This window comes from Myxocyprinus asiaticus, chromosome 12 (assembly GCF_019703515.2).
Source record: "Myxocyprinus asiaticus isolate MX2 ecotype Aquarium Trade chromosome 12, UBuf_Myxa_2, whole genome shotgun sequence".
Classification (NCBI taxonomy): domain Eukaryota; kingdom Metazoa; phylum Chordata; class Actinopteri; order Cypriniformes; family Catostomidae; genus Myxocyprinus; species Myxocyprinus asiaticus.
Window position 1 is genome coordinate 38,604,801 of NC_059355.1, and position 24,132 is coordinate 38,628,932.

General features: G+C 38.7%; 1 protein-coding gene across 1 annotated transcript in view; it reads right to left on the reverse strand.

The window, feature by feature from the left end:
• The window catches only part of LOC127448626 (testis-expressed protein 264 homolog), a 115,649-nt gene that overhangs the window by 3,142 nt on the left and 88,375 nt on the right, over positions 1-24,132 (reverse strand). The window contains exon 3 of the mRNA XM_051711299.1: positions 15,096-15,267. Within this exon, the coding sequence (XP_051567259.1) occupies positions 15,096-15,267 (172 nt within the window). The remainder of the gene's footprint in view (positions 1-15,095; positions 15,268-24,132) is intronic.

Genomic DNA, 24,132 nt, shown 5'->3' on the forward strand with positions numbered 1-24,132 from the left:
GGAATCGTAAGTAGTTTAGCGATTCTGGTTCCTAATCCTCTTAATGATTCTGGTTCATTAACAGTTCCATTTACGATTGTTTTAGTAATTTTGTGGCAGAAATATTTGGGAATAGTGCCCTCATTTGTTCAGGAATCAGACTCCAATTGTTAAGTTGAACGTTTTGTGCTATAGATTCAAAATAATTGACTTATAAGAGTAATTTATTCTGGAATTGGACTACACTGGGCTACGTTTCACAAAAGCATCATAAGCTTAAATAGATTGTAGAAACCACTGGAGCCAATGGTCTCTACAATCAACTTGAGCTTGCGATGCTTTTGGGAAACGCAGCCCTGGCCATGCTTTATGTTTTGCGTTGTAGATTCAAATGAACCGACTCAAAATAAATTTGTTCAGGAATTGGACCACACTGGTCGTTATGTGTTTCGTGTAGAGCAATTCAAATGAACCCACCCATAAGAGTCATTTGTTCTGGAATTGAACTATACTGGTTGTGTTGTATGTTGTGAGCTGTAGATTCACATGAGCAGACTCATAAGAGACATTTGTTGCAGTGCCGCTGAACAGTAGCGTTGGAAACACTGTCAGAGTATTTAAACACAGTGTCCCGTTCACATCGGCGGAAGAATGCACATTTAAGAACCGTTAAATGGAACCGAAAGTCTTCTCAAATCATTAAGGACTTAAAAAAATTTGCTTAAAAATGTGTCCTTTATATATTTTTAAGTAGGTTATACTTTAAAAAAAAAACAGAATAGCAATTAAGGCTGTGCTATATTGTTAATTTAGCTGCAATAAAGGGGTTACATGCATAACAAACATAACCTCTGCAGTATTGCTTAAATGCAGACTTTTGTCACAGTACTTTAAGCCATCATGTAGTTGCTACTTAAAATCATCTAAACCTTCCCCTTTTAAAACTTACATGTTAGGCAGCAGCTTCCTCTCAACCAAGTACGACTCACCACAGCTAATTATAACCTTTCAGCCAGAGTATGTGAGAAACCTTTTAACAACCCAAAAGGGCACCTTTTTGGGCTTTCCGGTCCTGGTAAATTTGCCTGTACTTGTCCTTCACTTTGTGCACAGTGTACCCTTGCTGCTCTGGAGTGCTCTGACACTGGAATTAGCTCTATTCACAGCTTGGATGACACCCACTAAAAGATAATTGTCACATCTGAGAATGGTCACTTGGGACCACAATGTGATGTTGTGAGAATGTCCCTAATTCACCAGCTCTACCCACTTTTCCTAATCACTTTCCTAGCCTTAATAACTCACCCTATTGTCATTATCGGTTTCAGCCCTAGACAGATCCTAGCCTGCCTAAGACAGTGTGTGCCACCATGAGAGATTGACACAAGAGATTAGACATGGAAAATGAGACACTTTGATCATTTACCAGTGTAATCTGTGTACAGGTGCATCTCAATAAATTAGAATGTCGTGGAAAAGTTCATTTATTTCAGTAATTCAACTCAAATTGTGAAACTCGTGTATTAAATAAATTCAATGCACACAGACTGAAGTAGTTTAAGTCTTTGGTTCTTTTAATTGTGATAATTTTGCTCACATTTAACAAAAACCCACCAATTCACTATCTCAAAAATTAGAATACATCATAAGACCAATAAAAAAAACATTTTTAGTGAATTGTTGGCCTTCTGGAAAGTATGTTCATTTGCTGTATATGTACTCAATACTTGGTAGGGGCTCCTTTTGCTTTAATTACTGCCTCAATTCGGCGTGGCATGGAGGTGATCAGTTTGTGGCACTGCTGAGGTGGTATGGAAGCCCAGGTTTCTTTGACAGTGGCCTTCAGCTCATCTGCATTTTTTGGTCTCTTGTTTCTCATTTTCCTCTTGACAATACCCCATAGATTCTCTATGGGGTTCAGGTCTGGTGAGTTTGCTGGCCAGTCAAGCACACCAACACCATGGTCATTTAACCAACTTTTGGTCCTTTGGCAGTGTGGGCAGGTGCCAAATCCTGCTGGAAAATGAAATCAGCATCTTTAAAAAGCTGGTCAGCAGAAGGAAGCCTGAAGTGCTCCAAAATTTCTTGGTAAACGGGTGCAGTGACTTTGGTTTTCAAAAAACACAATGGACCAACACCAGCAGATGACATTGCACCCCAAATCATCACAGACTGTGGAAACTTAACACTGGACTTCAAGCAACTTGGGCTATGAGCTTCTCCACCCTTCCTCCAGACTCTAGGACCTTGGTTTCCAAATGAAATACAAAACCTGCTCTCATCTGAAAAGAGGACTTTGGAACACTGGGCAACAGTCCAGTTCTTCTTCTCCTTAGCCCAGGTAAGACGCCTCTGACGTTGTCTGTGGTTCAGGAGTGGCTTAACAAGAGGAATACGACAACTGTAGCCAAATTCCTTGACATGTCTGTGTGTGGTGGCTCTTGATGCCTGGACCCCAGCCTCAGTCCATTCCTTGTGAAGTTCACCCAAATTCTTGAATCGATTTTGCTTGACAATCCTCATAAGGCTGCGGTTCTCTCGGTTGGTTGTGCATCTTTTTCTTCCACACTTTTTCCTTCCACTCAACTTTCTGTTAACATGCTTGGATTCAGCACTCTGTGAACAGCCAGCTTCTTTGGCAATGAATGTTTGTGGCTTACCCTCCTTGTGAAGGGTGTCAATGATTGTCTTCTGGACAACTGTCAGATCAGCAGTCTTCCCCATGATTGTGTAGCCTAGTGAACCAAACTGAGAGACCATTTTGAAGGCTCAGGAAACCTTTGCAGGTGTTTTGAGTTGATTAGCTGATTGGCATGTCACCATATTCTAATTTTTTGAGATAGTGAATTGGTGGGTTTTTGTTAAATGTGAGCCAAAATCATCACAATTAAAAGAACCAAAGACTTAAACTACTTCAGTCTGTGTGCACTGAATTTATTTAATACACGAGTTTCACAATTTGAGTGGAATTACTGAAATAAATGAACTTTTCCACGACATTCTAATTTATTGAGATGCACCTGTATGACAATAAATAGAATGGTGAGAATTGAAAAAGCAATGAAGACCTTTTCATACCTTGATTGAACATAGAATAATTCGAATAATGAATGGTGTCGTAGACAGTAGTTGACTATGTGGTGATTTTTGGGTTCCTTATAAAACTTATTAAATCCAAATCAACATGATGTTTTTCACAATTGTATATTATCGAATAGTCAAGAAACACTATTTTGGCAATAACAGGTCTTCTATTTGATATGTGAGGGAGATCTTCCAGTTCAGGAAAACCTGGTTTACTTCCAGCCACTCCAACTGGTTTGAAATCTCAACAAAGCCGAAGCATACCTTTCCTTGGAAAGCCTCTTAAATCACATTTACTTGAATTAGTTTCTAAATTGGGTCCAGTGGGATTGTTAGCCAAACTTCAGGATTTTTGTTCGGTAAAATGCTTCAGTCGAAAGAGATTTTTAAAAGAGGACAGGATTAATTAGGGCTAAGACTAACAATAAGTAAAAGCGAGAGAGTGAGAGAGAGAGAGAATGAGTGAAAGAGAAAGACATAAGGAGAAATAAGGATATATGACAGTGGGCACAAACGAACAGAAGTATAATGAAGGTTGTAATGCCCCGAGCTCATCATGGACTCTAACAGACAAAAACAACTTAAAGCAGACACTTTAAAGAGAATCAAAATATGAGTTTTGTGGCTTTTCGTCTTAGCTTTAAAGGCCATTTACATGCTAGTGTACACATAAAATTTGACGAAGGACAAATTCACTGAGCAGTTGCGCCACTTTTGCATGTAGTATTTCAGCGCAAAAACCTGCGTCTTATTCTCTAACCACCCGCAATCTAGTTTAAGCAGGAGCTCCATTTTCAGGGTGGATTGTCCACGGAGGGGCACAAAAAGAGAGTTGTGAAGTGAGTTGGTTTCAGCTGTACAGGCTGTAATACCCATAATACCCCAAAACTAAACCTAACCATCAGTGGAGTAAAACTGTCAAGTTTGAGGGTAAAATTGTGCTCATCACTGATTATGCAAACGCAAATACTTCATGGTTTCAATGCAGGATTCAAGCCAGGGTCTCTAATGCTGCTGACGCATCACACTTTTGGTTGTGCCACAAAGGAAGTTCACATGCTGGAGCTTGTCAGGGAGTTGGCATAATGTGGCCGATCCTAGGGTATTGGAACTCTCGGAAACATGCCAACTTCCAGTTTGATCACTGTGGGTCTGCTGCATCCTCCGCTATATAGCGCGTTTCAGAATCGACCTTCTAGATTTGAAGAATTTTGCCATGCACAGATTTTGTGGGTGCGTTTGCATTGTTGCCTTTTCAGCATAAATCCGTAATTGAATCGGGTGCTAAACCAGCGCATGCAAATAAACGGCGCTTTAACCAGACACAATTAATTCTTAGTGAATTCCCCCCACAGTCTTTTTCTTCTGGGAAAATGGACCAAAAAGATTGGTGACTCATCTTGTTTGCAGGGGCGATTACCAATTAGCAATTTTTGTTCCCTCCTCTTACCACTTGCAGCAGGCTAGAAATAAAAAATAGCAAATTATGGTTTCAGGCTGAGGTGTAATCTAATATCTATTTGGCTAAATGCCTATGTTCCGTTCCAAATTCCTGTTTCAATAGGAAATACGTCGACTTGAGAAAGGATATTGTTCGTCAATCCATTTAATGGGGTCTTTAAAGTAAATGAATGGTTTTACTTGACATAATTCCAGTTAATTAATTTTTCATTCCTGGTGTAACTTTAGAATGTTTTAACCTTGTTTTATACTTACAAAGACAAACTGCACCTACACCTAGTGTAATGAAAGCAACCAACATTACAATCAAACATTACTTTGACCCCTATTCTTTAGCTTTTCAGACTCTATTTACACAAGGCTGCAGCATAATGTAGCATAATAGAGGTGGTGGAAGAATTTCCCAATAGGTTCATTTAAAGTTATGCAGTTAAAGCACCTAAGAGATGGAGTAAAAGGAGGAGGAGAATGGATGGAGAGAAAGAGAAAAACAGAGCACTGATCTGAAATGCCCTGCAATCCCCCAAATGAAGGAGTTTGATTCACAACCTGCACTTGTCAGATCCAGCTGAGCAGCTGTGATTGAACGGCCTTTAATTAAGAGAGCTGCAGGCGTGCGCGCACACACACACATACACACACACACACACACACACACACACACTGAGCTTAGCTGTTGTGCCACTAGAGTAATGACTCTGTTTGGCTGTGCAGACAAGAAAACAGCCCTCGGACTTTAGCATCAATCTTCACAGCCATTTGTTTAACTGAACACAGTGTGAATTGTGAACTACTACAGCTCTAACTGAGCCATGCCCTTTCATTTTTCTCTGTTTTCCTTTTGCTTGTTGGCTCATAAAAGAAACATAATACAGCAGATAATGTGTGAGCACTGTGTGATTGCTCTGGATTAAACTGGTATTATTAAACCTTTATTTCTACAACCCTGCTGGAAAAAATAAATAAATAAACAGCTAAAGCTAGGCAAAGCTGGCTGGTCTTAGCTGGTATATGCTGTCTCCCAGCCTGACCAGCAAAATAGTGCCCAAAACCTCTCTCGAAAACGTATCAGCTTTTTTTTCCCTTTTCTTTTTTTCAACAGGATACAGTCCCTTAAGATTAAAAATGTCTTTTTTTAAGAGTGACCTAGCAAAAATTGCAGCATAAGGGTTGTGGACAAATAAGGTTGTCCGAAGTGATAAAAAATTAGACATCTTTTTAAAGTCTAGCATAAAACACGTGTCAAGTTCATAAAAATGTAATCTTTGTGTCAAAGTTTGTTTCACAAATTTTTGAAAAACCTTTATAACATTTTCTACCAAAAAATTTATTTAATGACATGACAAAAAAATGTCATGTGGTGTAACTATCAATTAAAAGGTATTAAAATACTTTCTTTTCACCTTGACTACAAGAATGTACACAACTTGATCATTAATGTAAAAAAAGTTTACAAAAATATTTTTCAAGGTAAAACAAATATTGTTTAAAAATATCTTGAACTTTTGAGCCAGAAATATCAGGAAGTTTTCTTAGGGTTCCACCACATGACCTAAACAAAATGTGCCTTTTCATAAAAATATCCAAATATTGATATTTAATTTTATGATAAAATAATGATTTTTTCAAAACTTAACAAACAGTGAAAGTCTTGAGGGTCTCGGTATTATGCTGTTATTTTTTTGATCACATGAATATCAAAATGGCTACTTACATGTTGGTTACACCACATGATTTTGATTTAGTGGACAAAAGTTTTTTCAAATATTAATCATATGCTAAGATAAAATTGTTTCAGTGCTTATTTTTTTAAATAAATAATAATAAAATATTATTGTGCACTACTCATGCCAAAAAATTTTTATTTTATTTTATTTGTTTTAATATAATTTCAGCATTTAATTAGACTTTGATTTTTTTTTTTCTGTCTCCATGACATTTTTGACTCCAGAAACAAATAATAATAATCATCATAGAGGTGTATTCAAGTCATTGTTTTGTGTGAATTGCATTTGTAATGTATTTTCAATAACGTAATAAATCTAGACAAAAAATTATCATCATTTCACTGACCCATAAAACATTACTAAAATAAACACAAGCAAATATAAAACAAGAAATCAATTTTTTTATATTTTTTTCAGTGTGTTCTAAGAAAAAAAGGCAGTAGATGCAAATGCCTTCTTCGCAAACTCAAATGCACATGATGTCACATGTCATTTAAATGTTGCTGACAAGTTTTGCAGCATGCTCACCCAACAATGACCCTTAATGCAGCCTGAGGTGCTAGCACAGTAGTTTTGTGTTACTGACAGATTCATAACAAACAAAATGATGGTAATGGTAAGGGATTTGAGCTACTAACAAAATCCCAATTAGGGAGGACTCAAGAAGTGGAGACTGAATGTGGCAACAACATGATTCATCATTTTGTATATGTCTGTAACTACAAAAGCACAGAGCTGCTATATTCCAGTTGCCCAAGTGGTAGAGTATGGCACTAGCAATGGCAACGTCATTGGTTTGATTCTCAATGAACATAATATGCTTCTGTATGCAGTCTTTTAATCGTTTTACTATGTAGACTAATCTGATTACAGGAATTTAAAATGTAATGCATTACTCTACTTTTTGTACTAAAAGTAATTAGATTACAATAACTGGTTATTTTTCAGTGTCTCGCTCAGGAGTTTTGTGTTTTAAGCAATGTGCCAAATTAGAACTACAAATTCTAAAAACATGTCTTGGCACGCCTGCATTTTATCCCATTCATTGCACTACATTTTCCTTTTTTTAAAGCAAGAATGTGTTCTTTGTGAATGGCCCCTAAGGCCTGCAACATACACAATGCAAGTACATGAACTAGAAAAAAATTTTTTTAGTACTTGCTAAGAGTATTTCTCTGGCTTATAGGGCGCCGTGTACATTGGACTCAAGATGGCGCCGAGTATGGCTGCTACGTTGCGAGCTCCGACACATCATAGTAGTGTTTTGTTTGTTTTGTTCACAATTCTTTTGTTTTTTGTCTTGGATGTTGTCTGCCTTATTGTCTACGACAGACAGACACTTTTGGACATTGGTTCAGCGATTTCACACCGTAAACCGGACTTCACATTCCTCAATGCCAACCCGCTGTTTACAAACACGCCAGCGGAGCCCTTTGTCTGGGCTGCCCGGCCGCGGAAACGCAAAAGGAAAAGGGGAAACAGAGCCGGCGTTCTCATCAGAGTAAGACGCCGCGCAAATCGACCCACGCTACCCACTATTCTGAAAGCACGGATCTCTTTCCAATGAGATACAAGGGACTGCTGCATTATCTGCCTTACGGAAACTTGGATGTCTGCGGAGATTCCAGACTCAGCCATTGAACCCGCGGGGTTCTCCGTGCACCGAGCAGACAGAGCGAAAGACCAGGTAAAAGTAGCGGAGGTGGTGTATGTTTTATGATCAACAAATCCTGGTGTGATCAGAGGAACGTACATTCTATCAAGTCTTTCTGCTCTCCTGATCTGGAATTTCTTATGCTTCTGTGTCGACCATTCTGGCTACCGAGGGAATTCACAGCGGTCATTATCACAGCTGTGTACATCCCCCCACAAGCCGACACAGACCGGGCACTCAAGGAGCTGTATGGGAGTATAAGTGAGCAGGAAACCATGCACCCTGAGGCCGCGTTCATTGTGACCAGGGACTTTAATAAAGCCAGTTTAAAATCAGTCGCATCAAAATACCACCAGCACATTAGTTTCAACACACGAGGGGACCAGGTTTTGGACCATTGCTACTCTCCCTTCCAGGATGGCTACAAATCCCTCCCCCGCCCACCATTTGGCAAATCAGACCACTCCTCCATTCTGCTTCTGCCCACTTATAGGCAGAAACTGAAACAGGAAGCACCCACCCTCAGAACGATCCAGTGCTGGTCGGACCAATCAGATTCTAAGCTACAAGACTGTTTTGATCACACAGACTGGGAGATGTTCCAGTCCGCCTCTGATGACGACATCGAGCTTTACGCTGATAGCGTAATGTGTTTCATCAGAACGTGCGTAGAGGATGTTGTTCCGACCAGAACAATACGGATCTATCCGAATCAGAAACCTTGGATTAATAGTGATGTTCGCACGGAACTTAAAGTGCGGACCTCCGCTTTTAATTCCGGGAACGCGGAGGAGCATAAACAAGCCAGTTATGCCCTCCGAATAAATCAGAACCGCAAAACACCAGTACAGGAGCAAGACTGAAGGACAGTTTAACACCACCAACTCTAGAAGCATGTGGCAGGGAATTAACATCATCGCGGACTTTAAAGGGAATAAAAACTCCGCCATGAACACCGCTGCCTCTCTCCCGGATGAGCTAAATACTTTTTATGCTCATTTCAAGGGAAATAACATCGCCCTCGCGGAGAGAGCTCTCGCGGCTGAAGCTACAGAGGTTAGTTCACTCTCCGTCTCTGTAGCGGATGTAACCCGATCCTTCCGACGGGTGAATATCCGCAAAGCCGCGGGTCCAGACGGCATTCCGGGCCGCGTCATCAGAGCGTGCGCGAACCAGCTGGCTGGTGTTTTTACGGACATTTTCAACCTTTCCCTCTCTTTGTCTGTAGTCCCCACATGCTTTAAAACATCCACCATTGTGCCTGTTCCAAAACAATCAAAAATCACTTGCTTAAATGACTGGCGTCCTGTTGCTCTGACCTCCATCAACAGCAAATGCTTTGAGAGACTAATCAGAGATTACATCTGCTCTGTATTGCCTCTCTCTCTTGACCCGTTGCAGTTTGCTTACCACAACAACCGCTCCACTGATGATGCCATTGCATCTACACTACACACTGCTCTCTCCTACCTGGAAAAAAGGAACACATATGTGAGAATGCTGTTTGTAGACTACAGCTCAGCATTCAACACCATAGTGCCCTCCAAGCTAGATGAGAAACTCCGGGCTCTGGGCTTAAACAGCTCGCTGTGCAGCTGGATCCTGGACTTCCTGTCAAGCAGACGCCAGGTGGTTAGAATAGGCAGCAACATCTCCTCCTCACTGACCCTCAACACTGGAGCCCCACAGGGCTGTGTTCTCAGCCCACTCCTGTATTCCCTGTACACACATGACTGTGTGGCAACACATAGCTCCAATGCCATCATTAAGTTTGCTGATGACACGACGGTGGTAGGTCTGATCACTGACAATGATGAAACAGCCTACAGAGAGGAGGTGCACACTCTGACACACTGGTTTCAGGAGCACAACCTCTCCCTCAACGTCAGTAAGACAAAGGAGCTTGTGGTGGACTTCAGAAGAAAAGATAGAGAACACAGTCCCATCACCATCAATGGAGCACCAGTGGAGAGAGTCAGCAGCTTCAAGTTCCTGGGTGTCCACATCACTGAGGAACTCACATGGTCCATCCACACTGAAGTCGTTGTGAAGAAGGCTCATCAGCGCCTCTTCTTCCTGAGACGGCTGAGGAAGTTTGGAATGAACTGCCACATCCTCACACGGTTCTACACCTGCACTGTAGAGAGCATCCTGACTAGCTGCATCTCCGCCTGGTACGGCAATAGCACCGCCCACAACCGCAAAGCACTGCAAAGGGTGGTGCGAACTGCCAGACACATCATCGGAGGTGAGCTTCCCTCCCTCCAGGAAATATATACAAGGCGGTGTGTGAAAAAAGCTCGGAGGATCATCAGAGACTCCAGCCACCCGAGCCATGGGCTGTTCTCACTGCTACATCAGGTAGGCGGTATCGCAGCATCAGGACCCGCACCAGCCGTCTCCATGACAGCTTCTTCCCCCAAGCAATCAGACTTCTGAACTCTTGATCTCCCACGATCAAATACATCAGCACTGCACTTTATTACCCTTAATCTTATATCTCACACCTGACTGTCATAAATTATATTACTATTATATTATATTCTCTCTTAACAACCGACTATCAACCGACAGCCTGAATGTCAATACAGTACAATACTGTACATTCTATATATATATATATATATATATATATATATATATATATATATATATATATATATATATTTTTTTTTAATATATTTTTTTTTATTGAATAATGTGTATCTATATAGTGCGTATTGTATACTGTACAGTGTATGTTATTATTTGTATATTGTTGAGTGTAATTATGTGTATATCAGATGTTTAAATTGTGCTGTGTTAATTTGATGTTATTGTAAATTGGTATATGTCTCATCACTGTCACAAATGCTAAGTTGATCGGAACTGCACCCAAGAATTTCACACACCATTGCACTTGTGTATATGGCTGTGTGACAATAAAGTGATTTGATTTGATTTGATTTGATTTTGAGTTCCCCCAAAAATGAAATTTCTCTCATCATTTACTCACCCTCATGCCATCCCAGATGTGTATGACTTTCTTTCTTCTGCAGAACACAAATTAAGATTTTTTGAAGACAGGTCCTCACAATGGAAGTGAATGGGTGCCAAAAGTTTGAAGCTCCAAAATCCACATAAAGGCAGCATAAAAGTAATCCATATGACTCCAGTGGTTAAATCCATGTGTTCAGACACGATATGATAGGTGTGGGTGAGAAACATATCAATATTTAAAGGTGCACTCAGCGATTCCTGAGAAACACTGTTGATATTCGAACTCGACTGCCAAAACAAACACACCCCTCCCTTCAGTGCTCCTTTGGAAGCTCCGCCCCCAAATTCATGCACGCGAGACTGTTTTACGCACACCAGCTCCAGACACTCACAACTCTCCTGATACTAAATCTAACATCACAACAACATATATGGGTGCTGTGAAACATAGCAAAATTTATGTTTCCCACTTATCGAGAAGAAAAAGACCAAATTCTGCATCCATCTTCAAGCCTTTTACCTCTCGGAGGTCTCTCCACCGCTGAAAAGCCTCGCCAATGTTGACGCGGCTCCTAGCCCTCGACTTATCATAATCCTTTTTTGTATATATTCATCTGACCCTTTTCTCTTGATCTGTTTCTCAGCCATTTGTCCTCCTTGGAATTTAGAAAGTTCGCATCAGCCAGATTTGCCGTCGCTCTTCTAATGAATTTCCCTCTCGCTCTGCCCCCACCCCCACATCCTGTGCAAGAACCACCCCCTGTTGCTAATTGGCTGGAGTAGTGTTGTGTGGATCGGTCTGATCCACTTTGTTTTTATCCCATTTACAGAGCCAGGGCTGTGTATAAATACTAGATTTTTTTTCAGCCCACCCACAGGACAGACAGCTTGCAGACTGTGAGGAGATATTTGAAGAATTTGACAAAAAGTGTATTGGGATTAGAATTACTGAGTGCACCTTTAAGTCATTTTTATCATAAATTCTCCTCTCTGCCCAGTAGGAGGCGATATGCATTAAGACTGTGAATCACCAAAAACAGAAGAAGAATGTTAAAGTGAAACTGAAGTGGAGACTGACTGAGCAGGGAGGCGAATTTATAGTAAAAAAGGACGTAAATATTGAACCCAATTTCTCACCCACACCTATCATATCGCTTTAGAAGACATTGATTTTACCACTGGAGTTGTCTGGAGTACTCTTATGTTGCCCATTAGGGCTGCAACTAACGATTATTTTGATAATCGATTAATCTAACGATTATTAGAACGATTATTCGACTATTCGTCAATTAACAACGATTAATCATTAGCTCTTAACTGATTATTCAGCTTGCGCCCCAACTTAAAAGGTTGTATTAAGCTTACTAACAATAAAGAGGATGAAATCATCTTTAAAAATACTTCTAAATGACATTCACTGAATTAAAGGGGGAAAAAATACTTTTTATCAAGTTTAATTCAGGAAAGAAATTCACTGCAAAAAATACTATTGTTATCAAAGTGTATCAAGATGCATTCACTTGAGAAGCAACATATAAGATCTTTAAACTTACTTGAAGAAAATGTATCTTAAATATAAGTGTGTTGGGCCTCATGTATTCAGTTAGAAGACAAAGGCAGGCCTAACACAGTCGTAAAACCTAACTCAGGCCCCCACATAAAAAGTCATAAATCTTACTGATAAAATCCGCGCCAAAATCAAACAAAGGGAGTCCAAAACAGACTACAAATCCCATGAAGCCTTGCTCACTAAAGGATCGAACTCTCAATTCCTATTGGATGAGGCACACAACAGAACGTCCCTCAACCATGACATCATCAGGAGTAGAAATACCTCTGAAATGCTTCCGGGATTTGCTTCCAGCAACTTTGCTCGCCGCGTGTAGACGCAGCTCATCACTGCTCTCAGGTGCAGCCTTGTGGCACAAGGAAGTTATGTCCGACTTGAAACTGTGGCCATACAATCTCCATCTCGCTGGACGAGTTGAGATTACTCTGTGTTCCACCGAACACTCTAATGGATCCGAAGGAGACCGCCGAACAATCCGCATCTTCATCCGTTTGCCTGCAGAAGTGAAGAGAAAAGATTTCTCTTCCCACTTCAATCAAGTCAACGTCGCTGATTTCTCCGCCAGCCCGCCGAGAATCAGCAGCCGTACCACCCGCTGACAGAGCGAGGAAACGGCCTCCCGTCATCACCCGAGCCTCGAGGAACCGAGTCGGAGTTAAAGGACGGATGAACACACATTCTGCGTCCTCATGCAATTCAAGTAAGAGGTTTACGTCTGGGCAGAGATAGAATATTATAGTGTGTTATTCTTGTGTACCAAGGTTATTGCTTGTACAGTTTATGGACCGCCATGTCCGCTCATTATTAATACTTAGGGTATTAATTATCACAAATTTGATTTGCTGTATTGTGGTCCAACCACATTGGACTGTTGTGCATTTCTGCCATCGCGGGTGAGACCGGCAAACTGAGTTTATCCATTAAAAAATCAAAGACCGCGGGACGTTTTACAAGCCGTCCACCGTGACTCTGAGTAATAAAATAACAGCTGCTTCCTCTCCCACGATCGCGAAATTGGCTTTGGGGCCTTCACTTTATTCTCTCTCTCTCTCTCGTACTAACCACACACACACACCCTCACAAACATTCTTGGACACATTTTTGGCTAGTAGATAGCTTCGTGATAAAGCTACGCTTTGTCCCTAAGCTATCGTACAAGCGGATACACGCGGTAACTGGTAGACGCCATTGACTGGTTTCAATTACTGGTTTTTTTATCAGCAAAACAGGATAGGCTATATACAAGTTCATGATTAATAGAACTTTTAATTTTAAAGGCACTTTAACTTTGAAATACATCGGGATTCTTATTTTGAAATGTTTGCACTTCACTGCTTCTAGTTTCTCATTCAAACAGATAAGGGAAATAAAATGTGCACTCCTTCAATAATCTACAATGTATTACAAAATAAACAATTAAAAGTAAACTGTCATATTTCAACAACACTGTATCATCATCAACATCATCATCAACAGTTGATCATTAGTAATTGCTTGTCATAAATTTACAATAAGGCCTAATGATTGTGAACTGCTCTGCAACAACTGGAAACACTCACAAGCCCCTGCGTGCTTGGAGAAAATACAAAAGAGCCGTGTATTCACTTTGAAATCAAATCATATTCTTTTAAAGTCTGATAATCACATTAGGTCATATCACGATTTCTGTCTTTCCGCACCCAAATTTATAATAAGTCGTGAGCCATCATGTTATAATCTAGCTGCAGCAAGCACGCGTGAGGGGATGAGTGTCCCCACGACAGAGCGTGCCTCAGCTGGGTGCAGTTTCAGTCTCTCCCCCTTAGATCGGGACATTCGCACAACTCAAAGAAGAGGCCCTGACCGCACAGAGAAATGCCAGTTTCGGAGTTTGTAGTTATTTACATGATCTGCTTCCGTATTATTTGAACTTTAATAACACATTAAATAGAACTGCATTAAAGATGTAATGCCGGGGTGTTTCCTTTGAAGACGCTCAACATGCAAGTTCTGCTTCAGCGGAGTGGCAGCTCTGGCTCCGCATATTCCACAATGAGAGTGCTTCTGTATTTTGTATTTTTCAATTTAATTCCCTCATACTTTGTGATCTACATCACCTGAAGCTTTTTGGAAAGTTTAGAGTGCATCTGGACTGTGAGCTGTATAATTCTTCCTCTCCTCAGTCAGGCACAAACTGCAGTGCTGTTCTCGCACATCATCATTAGAGTTTAATGTGATCTCATGTTACGTTAAATGAGATCAAACGACTATTCGACAACTAAAATGTTTGTTGACGATTTTCTATTGTTGAAATTGTCGATAACGTCGACTAATCGTTTCAGCCCTATTGCCCATATGTGGATTTTGGAGCTTTAAATTTTGGCACCCATTCACTTCCATTGTGAGGACATACAGAGCTGAAATATTCTACTAAAAATCTTCGTATGTGTTCAGCAGAAGAAAGAAAGTCATACACATTTGGAATGGCATGAGGGTGAGTAAACTTTCCTTTAAGAGAATTTTCCTTTTTGGGTAAACTATTCCTTTAAGTTGTATTTAATAAAAGCATCTACTGAATGAATAAATGTAATTGTAAAGTCAATGCTATACCCTTTTGAGGTTGCGATCTATTACTGGACTGTTACTGGACTGAGTAACAAACCTGTCTCTGATTCTGCGACATCAGCGTATCTATGCTCCTCTGTTTCGTCAGTTGTTTTCTTCACATGAAGTTCAGGGACACAGAAGTCTGTCTGATTTTCTAAAGGACATATATAATGGATCAGATCTCCTTTGCATATCTCCAGGAATGGGTATGCATTTAGACTCCTTTCCTACAGGAAGAAAAAAGGAGGAAATTATTAACAATGTAACATATTCACACTGACACAACTCAAAGTCACATGCTTGGTCTTATTTGGTTACAATTTAACTCTTAAGTACAATTTAACTACAAAAATCAATTTATAATGATTATATTATAATGTATTAGCTATAGTAACATACTATCAAGGCTATATAAATAAATTACGGATTGAGAAATTAGTGGCAACACCTTGTTATTTGCTCTTTATTACATTCAGTACTAATTATTTCCATTCATAATTGCTAAGAAAGGAATGGCACTGTCTTCTGCAAAAGACCTTCAATGATGTCACGCCTCATTAGAATCAAAATTAGGTCAGACCTTTACTGATCAAACACACCAGCCTCATGACAACTTTGCAGCTGGACTAGGCAGGAGTTTACACCAATTAGCCTGCTTTTAATGAAGCGGACTCATTAAGGATAAGACTAAATGCCACTGTAATGATCTGAGAGAACAATGCAAAAGATGAAAGCTGATCAGGCTGTAACGCAAATAAAATCTCCAGGAGTGAAAAAGTTAACTAAGGTTAAGGTGTCTGGGACTGTTATTTGGACAGAGTGATCAGATGAGTTCAAAAGAATATAGTCATAAACAAGCAGCATACCTAAGTTGGTTGATATCTATTCCAAACCATTAAAGCAACAGAACAATACACCATGCATCTGATATATTAAATAATACTGTAACAGCCTTACATGTATTTTTATTTTTGGAAGCAATATTAATAATGTATATTATACAGATCACATGTATCATGCTCATTGCTTCCGGATACATAAAAAAAAAAAAAAATCAACAGCTTTTAAATGCATAAACCAAGGATATGAGAATATGAACTATGACACATCATAAAACATCATTCAAGTCTCCCTATATAATACCAGCATACATGTGAATTCATATAGTGCATTCAGAAAGTATTCAGACCCCTTCATTTTTATGTTGCAGCCTTATGCTAAAATGCTTAAAAGTATAATTTTTTTTTTCACATCAATCTACACTCCATACCTCTAAATGACAAAGCAAAAACCAGATTTGTGCAAATTTATGAAAAAGAAAAAACTGAAATATTACATTGACATAAGTAACAAAGGAACTGCCTGCAGAGCTCAGAGACAGGATTGTGTCTAGGCACAGATTTGGGGAAAGCTACCAAAAAATGTCAGCTGCATTGAAGGTTCCCAAGATCACAGTAGCCTCCAAAATTCTTAAATGGAAGAAGTTTGGAACAACCAGGACTCTTCATAGAGCTGTCCGCCCGGCCAAACTGAGTAATCGGGGGAGAAGGGCCTTGGTAAGAGAGGTGACTAAGAACTCGATGGTCACTCTGGTTGAGCTCCAGAGATCATGTGATGAGATGGGAGAAAATTGCAGAAGGACAACAATCACTGCAACACTCCACCGATCTGGGATTTATGGCAGAGTGGCCAGACGGAAGCCTCTCCTCAGTGCAAGACACATGAAAGCCTGCTTGGAATTTGCAAAAGAGCACCTAAAGGACTCTCAGACTGTAAGAAACAAAATTCTCTGGTCTGATGAAATGAAGATTGAACTGTTTGGCCTCAATTCCAAGCGTCATGTCTGGAGGAAACCAGGCACCGCTCATCACCTGCGCAATACCATTCCAACAGTGAAGCATGGTGGTGATAGCACTAGCATCATGCTGTGGGGGTGTTTTTCAGTGGCAGGTACTGGGGCACTGGTCAGGGTTGAAGGAAAGCTGAACACAGAAAAATACAGATATATCCTTAATGAAAACCTGGTCAAGAGCACTCAGGACCTCAGACTGGGCTGAAGGTTCACCTTCCAACAGGACAATGACCAAGAGCAAGAGTGGCTTAGTGACAACTCTGTGAATGTCCTTGAGTGGCCCAGCCAGAGCCCGGACTTGAACCCAATCGAACATCTCTGGATAGACCTGAAAATGGCTTTCCACCGACGCTCCCTATCCAACCTAACAGAGCTTGAGAGGATCTGCAGAGAAGAATGGCAGAAAATCCCCAAATCCAGGTGTGCAAAGCTTGCCGCATCATACCCAAAAAGACTTGAGGCTGTAATCACTGCCAAAGGTGCTTCAACTAAGTACTGAGTTAAGAGTCTGAAAACTTATGTCAATTTCAGTTTTTTCTCTCTACAGCAGCACTGTTTAAGGTCCATAGAAATGACAAGCACCACAATAAAACGAGGTACACACAGATACACACGTATACACGTAGAGATGCGCATAGACAAACATAAATAACTACACAAACACAACGTACAGAATTCATAAAGCAATTCACACAGCATACATTAGTGCTCCTTCAACTTGGGTGAAGACGGCTAAGATACTAGATTTTTGCGTTTTCAGAGAAGAAAAAAAAGGTAGTGTCCATGCCTGAACAAAAGTCATCACCAGGGGCGGACTGGGTCTAAAAAGTGGCCCTGGACTTTCTGGCCCAGAGCAGCCCACCAAATCCGGCCCGCAACAGACCACACCAGCTCATTGATTTCATTTTCTGGCTCAATCTCAAATTTTTGTGTTGGAAAAAATTTTTTATTGACTGCTAGTCATGACAACAGGCCCCACCAGTGCAACAATTTTGTATTTTTTAAACATATAAAATACTGTAAATGTGATGAGTGGATTTTTTAGAGAAAGCACTAAAAATAAGTACTTTATAGATCAGACAAATAACATGTCTGAAAACATTTTTTTCCAACATACAGTTGTTAGGTTAAAATGTACATGAAAGTAAAATGGTGTGACAAGTCAGCATTTCTTCAAAGTTTTTAAAGATTTAAAAACAACCTATTAAAGAAGTATAATAATAATATATTATATATGTATTTATAGCTATACAAGATCATAAAATGTGGTTTAAAATAGTTAAGATGAAGAAAGTGTCACACAGTAGTCCACTAATGACAATGCTTAAAATTTCATGTTAATTACTCACATAACTATGTGTAAATGTTTATTTTAAAATATCAGTGAAAACAAATTTTGCCAGAATATGTACATATATAAATATATGTAAAAAAATAAATAAATAAACATACCGCTTAAAGTGTAGAGCTTTGCAGATATTTTGAAGATTAATTGCACATATTTTCCCTTTATGTGAGTTTGTTGCGTCTTTATATCTGCAGTGTTTTAATTCCTTCCCCAGATTATTCTTGAGAAAAAGTGAAAAGCTATATACTTTGACAAATGCTGTTTCTGCTATCCTTTAAACAAAGTAAGCCTCAAAGATTCAAATAGCCACAAAGTAATATTTTTCATGGCTTATCTTCTGCATGTTTATGGGGTGAGCATTGTTCATGCCAGAAATGCTTTGCGATATGAAGAAATTATGCAAACTGTTTTCCAATTTTATTTACGCTACTGTTATTGTATTTGTTGTAACTTGCAGTTATTTGTCATTTAGTGATTATATAGATCTTATACTTAATATGTTGTATTTAGTTGTCGCCATTATTGTGATTTGTATGTCAAATAATTAGGGCCACACGAGGTACGGAGTTGATGCGTACATACGGATATGCGCTACGATGTGTAAGTGATTTAAAAATAAAAGCCAGCCATTACATTATTTCAAAATAAAAGCCATTGTACTGGCTTGTCTTGCAGAGTTTAATACATTTTTGCATTGCTATGAGGTCCGCGCGGGCATGTTGGAGCCCAGGGCGGCTTCTTATATCGCCTGTAAGATGGGCCAGTACTTGCGCAGCAGCACGCCGGCCCAAATTACCCAGCGGCCCACCAGGAAAATGCCCGGTGCTCCCCATGGTCAGTTCGCCCCAGTCATCACCACAACAAAATGAAATTGCATTTTATCCAGATTATGTTTTTTTAGTCACAGATACTACGAAATGTGAATTACTGTGCATCTACGGTACATAAAAACCAAATGTTGTCCCAACTAGCCTAACAGAGATGTCTGAAGCCTTACAATGTTGCTGATTTGTGCGTTCCCAGCATGCATTGCAACAGGTATAAATTATGCGGTTAGTGTTAAAGGCTCATTTTTTGCTGTTTGCTGACTTTATTTATGCTGTTGTTGTTGTTTTTTGTTACCACAGTTAGTCAATTGTTGTATGGTTATGTTAGGAGTTCATCTTTTAACTTACTGACGTTTGCTGATTGTTGTTTTTGAGGTTTGTGTGTTAAGGGTTGAGATCTTTTGTGTGTCTATGTCAAACAATTGTATTTACTGACTTCCCTTACAAGACATACTTCCCTTCAGAGGCAAGTTTGCAGTTAACTTCATGTAAAAGTAATTGAAATGGTGACAAAATGAAAGTTCTCCAATTGTGAATTCATAGTTAGCTGAACATGAAATTAGTAGCTCTCTCAACAAGAATTTTTGCATTTGGTGGACAAACAAATTCACGTTGACGGAACAAAGCAATGCTACGAGTTGTTGAGAGTACTCAAAAATCTTACTGCATCAAGTTTGCTCAACAATTCATTTATTTTTGTTTATTTTTTTATTTGAAGTGAATGCTATTATTATTATTATTATTATTATTTTGCTGTTTGATCATCCACCAGCCCAAAATTGTAAGTTCGAACACTAAGGCCAGTAATACAGTAACAGTAATAGTGATGCTTGCCTTAGCATACACCACTAATTAAATTATGTTTACTCACACCTACACATTTACTCAAAGAGAAAATAGGAATACATGGTAAGATAAGAAAAACTTTTGAAAATCCAGGATGAAAATGCTGGGAATTGGAGGAAAGACGCAGCCAAGAATACAGTGAAAGGAAACTATGAACAGACTGAACTGAAGTTAAAAGTGTTGAGTTCCCCCACTCTCTTTCTCATTGCTAATTGATTGGTTCTATTCTAATCCTCGGTTAAAGAGTCGTGCACTAAGCAGTATGAATCACATTATACACAAAGACTTAGGCCCTCAGGGGCCCATATGCGAATGAGAGCACATCTTCTTGAACCAAGAGAGATGAGCGCGGGAGAACAAGACAAAGACGATCCACTCCACACTATCTTCTCCATGAAAACAATGTCAAAACAAAGACAGCACCAAAGCGAGAAAGAATATGCAAATGGTTAAAATCTGGATGTAACTTTTCTTTAATAAGATGTTACCTGTGTTCTTTTGGAAGTGTATATGTCAAGTGAGGTCTGAGACCACACTGAAAATCAAATCAAATTAAACCTGGATAAAACAGAACATTTTAGGATTTTGAAAAATTGTAAAATGAATATGAAATATTTAATATTCTGCACTATTTCTAGGTCACTAATCAAATAAGAAGATTTGTAACACTGACTATGTTAACTCAAAAAGTCAGATTTCCTTACGTCCACTGAAGCAAACACGATGCTCTTGGGGACATTTTCAAATCATGCTGGACAACATGGATTATCAGGTTTTGCTCAAGCCTCCATGTCCATGAGTAGATCCTTTTATTAGGGTTCTCACTCAAATTATTATGCTGGTAATATCATTTCTAAAAGCAAAATTGTATTAAATTTAAAAATATGCTAAACACAAGCTTTTCACTTTCCACTGGTCTTAGACTTCTGGACCCCACTGTACTTGCATCAATAATGAGTGCTTAATGCACTATACATTCGGTTTATAACTTTAAATACCTGTGAATTCATCCCAAGCAGAGCATTCAGTCACGATTTATAACAACAGCAGTGGATTGTCGTACATCAACTGTGGATCACTGCGTTAATAACTACCTTCTAGACACCTAATTAGTGTAACAGCTTGAACTCTCCATCACGGCTTTAAGAGACACCTTCAGTCAGACAACAACCACTTACCGTAGCAGACCGATTTCTTAAAAACCAGGAATTCAACATACTTTTTACACCTTGCAGCTTGTCATATACTGGGAATATATTTAATTTCCTGCTATGAGATTTAATAATGATTAACGAAGCAAATAATATATATACATACATAGCATTCAAATTAGATATGAAAGAGACAGAAGTATACGGCCAGTTTTTGCAATAAATAAGGCTCTCTTTAGCCCTATTCAGATGGGATTAGTTTCTTAAACAATGTTAGAGTTACAATTTTCATGTTTTCTAGATGTGAGTGTTACAGCAGGTTGAACACATTGAATTAATTTAGGTGATAAAATTAACGTATCTTTTAAACTTTATCTGTTTAAGTTTAAAATGACGTATCATTTAAAAAATGTATTTTAAATAACTAATTATTTAAATTATTTATTATACATTATACATTACTTATTTTAAAAAGCCTATTAAAATAAACTTCAAATGAGCTTATAGAAGTGGCTGCTTACAGTATCACAAACCCACTGAAATAAACAATACTTATCTGTGAATTATACAATTATAACCTTACATAATTGAGCGGAGAAATTACGATGAGTATCTTACCTTACCCGAGCAGTTTCCAAGATTTGGCTCTCCTTTATAATTTTATTTTCATATTTTTCCATTGGATGAAAAAAAAAAAAAAATCTACATCCAAATAGAAAGGCGCTCAGCAGGCGTTCTAGACTGTAGTTCGAGTAGGTCAGAATACATGGGGAGAAGTGTTGTGAAAATTCAATAATCAGCAATCACAGACATTCACATTCAGACGAGATTGGATTTCTAAGAGGATCCCTGAGTTAGCCGAAAATCAGTAGGTAATTTGCTCTGGAATTTTTACAGAGGTTGTGTGAGAAAAACAGACTTGTCAGATTCGAACGTGATTAAAATCACAAAGTACGTCTGTGAAACACAAATTTCTCTGACCTCTTCAGGGAAAACCAGTTCAGTCTGAATAAGGCTTTTATTGGTGTTTTTCTACAGTAGGTGATGTAAGGACAGGTAACATGTCCCAAGACCTCAATATCTGTTGAAACTGACCATGATATGATCAGAAAAACAAATCAAAACAGAGAGAACAAGAGTTTAAATAGCTTACTTTCACTATAAACATTATATTGACTTCAAACTTTCAGTTTAAGCATTTTAGGAGAAAGCAAATGTGTTTACTGAGTAATTAAACAATACAGGCTCAACTGCTGAATAACTCCTATTTGACAGACTTAATCGGAATCAGCCTTGACGTTTGAAAGTATATGGATTTATAAAGGAAACTTTACAATGTTAGTGGTTATTTATTTGTGCATTACCACCCTTTCCAATTCCTTTTGCAAATTGTAACTATAAACAACAATTAAAATCCACAGTCTCTCAGGCTGATATGTGTGAGTGAGAGGGGTTATAAATTGATATAATAAATAACTGTTACTGTGATACAATAATAACCTTATAACTAGATTTGTGGTGCTCTGGGTAGTTGCATACTAAATATAGTACTTATTTGAAAACAATGTGTGCAAAATGCACCAAAATCACCAGTATTAGCTACTATTCAATTTTTGCACACTAAGCTTCTATGATTTCAAGATTCTATATCATGTTAAACTCATTGTAGAGAAATGTGTAGCAGAGATATATCAATAATGCTTGACATTTCTTGCATCATCCATCTCTCAGAGCTCCTTTATTATGTAGAATAATCTTAATTCCCTTTCATCATAAAAAATTATTAAATAACGAGTCACTAGATTAACCAGGCCCCTCATAATTGAAAGTATGCTTCCGGCATGAACATTTTTAATTACGGTGAAACGATGCTCCATTTTTCTAGTTGCCCTTTTGTATGAGAAACCCCTCCCCCCAGTCATTGCCGTGAGGTGAACGTTACCCAAGCCAGAGTCGACATGACTCCACTTTCTCTGTGCTACATGGCGCAATCAGGAGATAATACTGAAATTGAAATGTCGCTTCCTCAGCAGGATGAAAAGGTAGAGGGTGCGGTTTATTTTAGCAAGAGAGCTCAATAAATGGGCCATTTTCTTTTAAAAACAATATTTAATGAGTGAATTCGAACTCGTCGAAAAAAATACTACGAGTTTGTATGAAGCCAACCCCTGCTGTAAGAAGCTTATACCAGTTTAAGCTGGTTTGCATTTCTTGCTTCGACTACATTCTTTATGTTTAATTGTACATCATTTAGAAAGGACTATGCATTCTATACTTGCTGAAACAAGCTTGCATGAAACATGTCATGCTGATTTGATGCTTGATCAAGACTTCGCTACACAGCCATGGAGATAAAAGGCTATTTATTCCCCATGCATCGACAGGTGAGATCTTTGCAGAGAAAGTCAATGTCTCTTGATAGACAGCATTCCTGCTATGATTCAACTCAGTCCAGGCCAATTACTTCTTTATAGATCAACCTGTCTAAACTGTGTAGCACAGTCTAATACATGTGATATATGAAGCTCCTTTCATCTTTACACTTTAACTTGATAAATTGGTAATTAAACGGAAGAAAAAACAAAGGAAAAAAAAACACAAAAAGATGGTCTATAGGAGCAAAAAATGGTTTTCTCTAGAATTTTAACACAATGATTCACTGTGTACTTGTCCAGGGTTCACTCAAGGCCATCACTGTAATGACAGCACTGAGAAAGGCTTTGAAATAAATTGGGATAAACCTGACCGTATTTGCAGTTAAACATTTCTTTTCACTTGAGAAGCTTGGGTGTCTGTAACAGATCTGGAACAGAAGTTTCATTGAATTACTGTAATTACATGATATACTGATCAATTAATCACATTTATATAAAATAATAATAATAAAAAACAAAAAACAATGGCAACAGATGAGTAAATCATTGAATAGAATAGATTACAAAAAGTGGCTTCACAAATCATTACATTGTTTGTTTTATTTTTATATCATTGAACATCTTTCACTGGCCTGGCAATCCATTTTGCATTCGAGTTTGTCAGTCTGTCCAAAGATGACTTGGGGGCTGTTC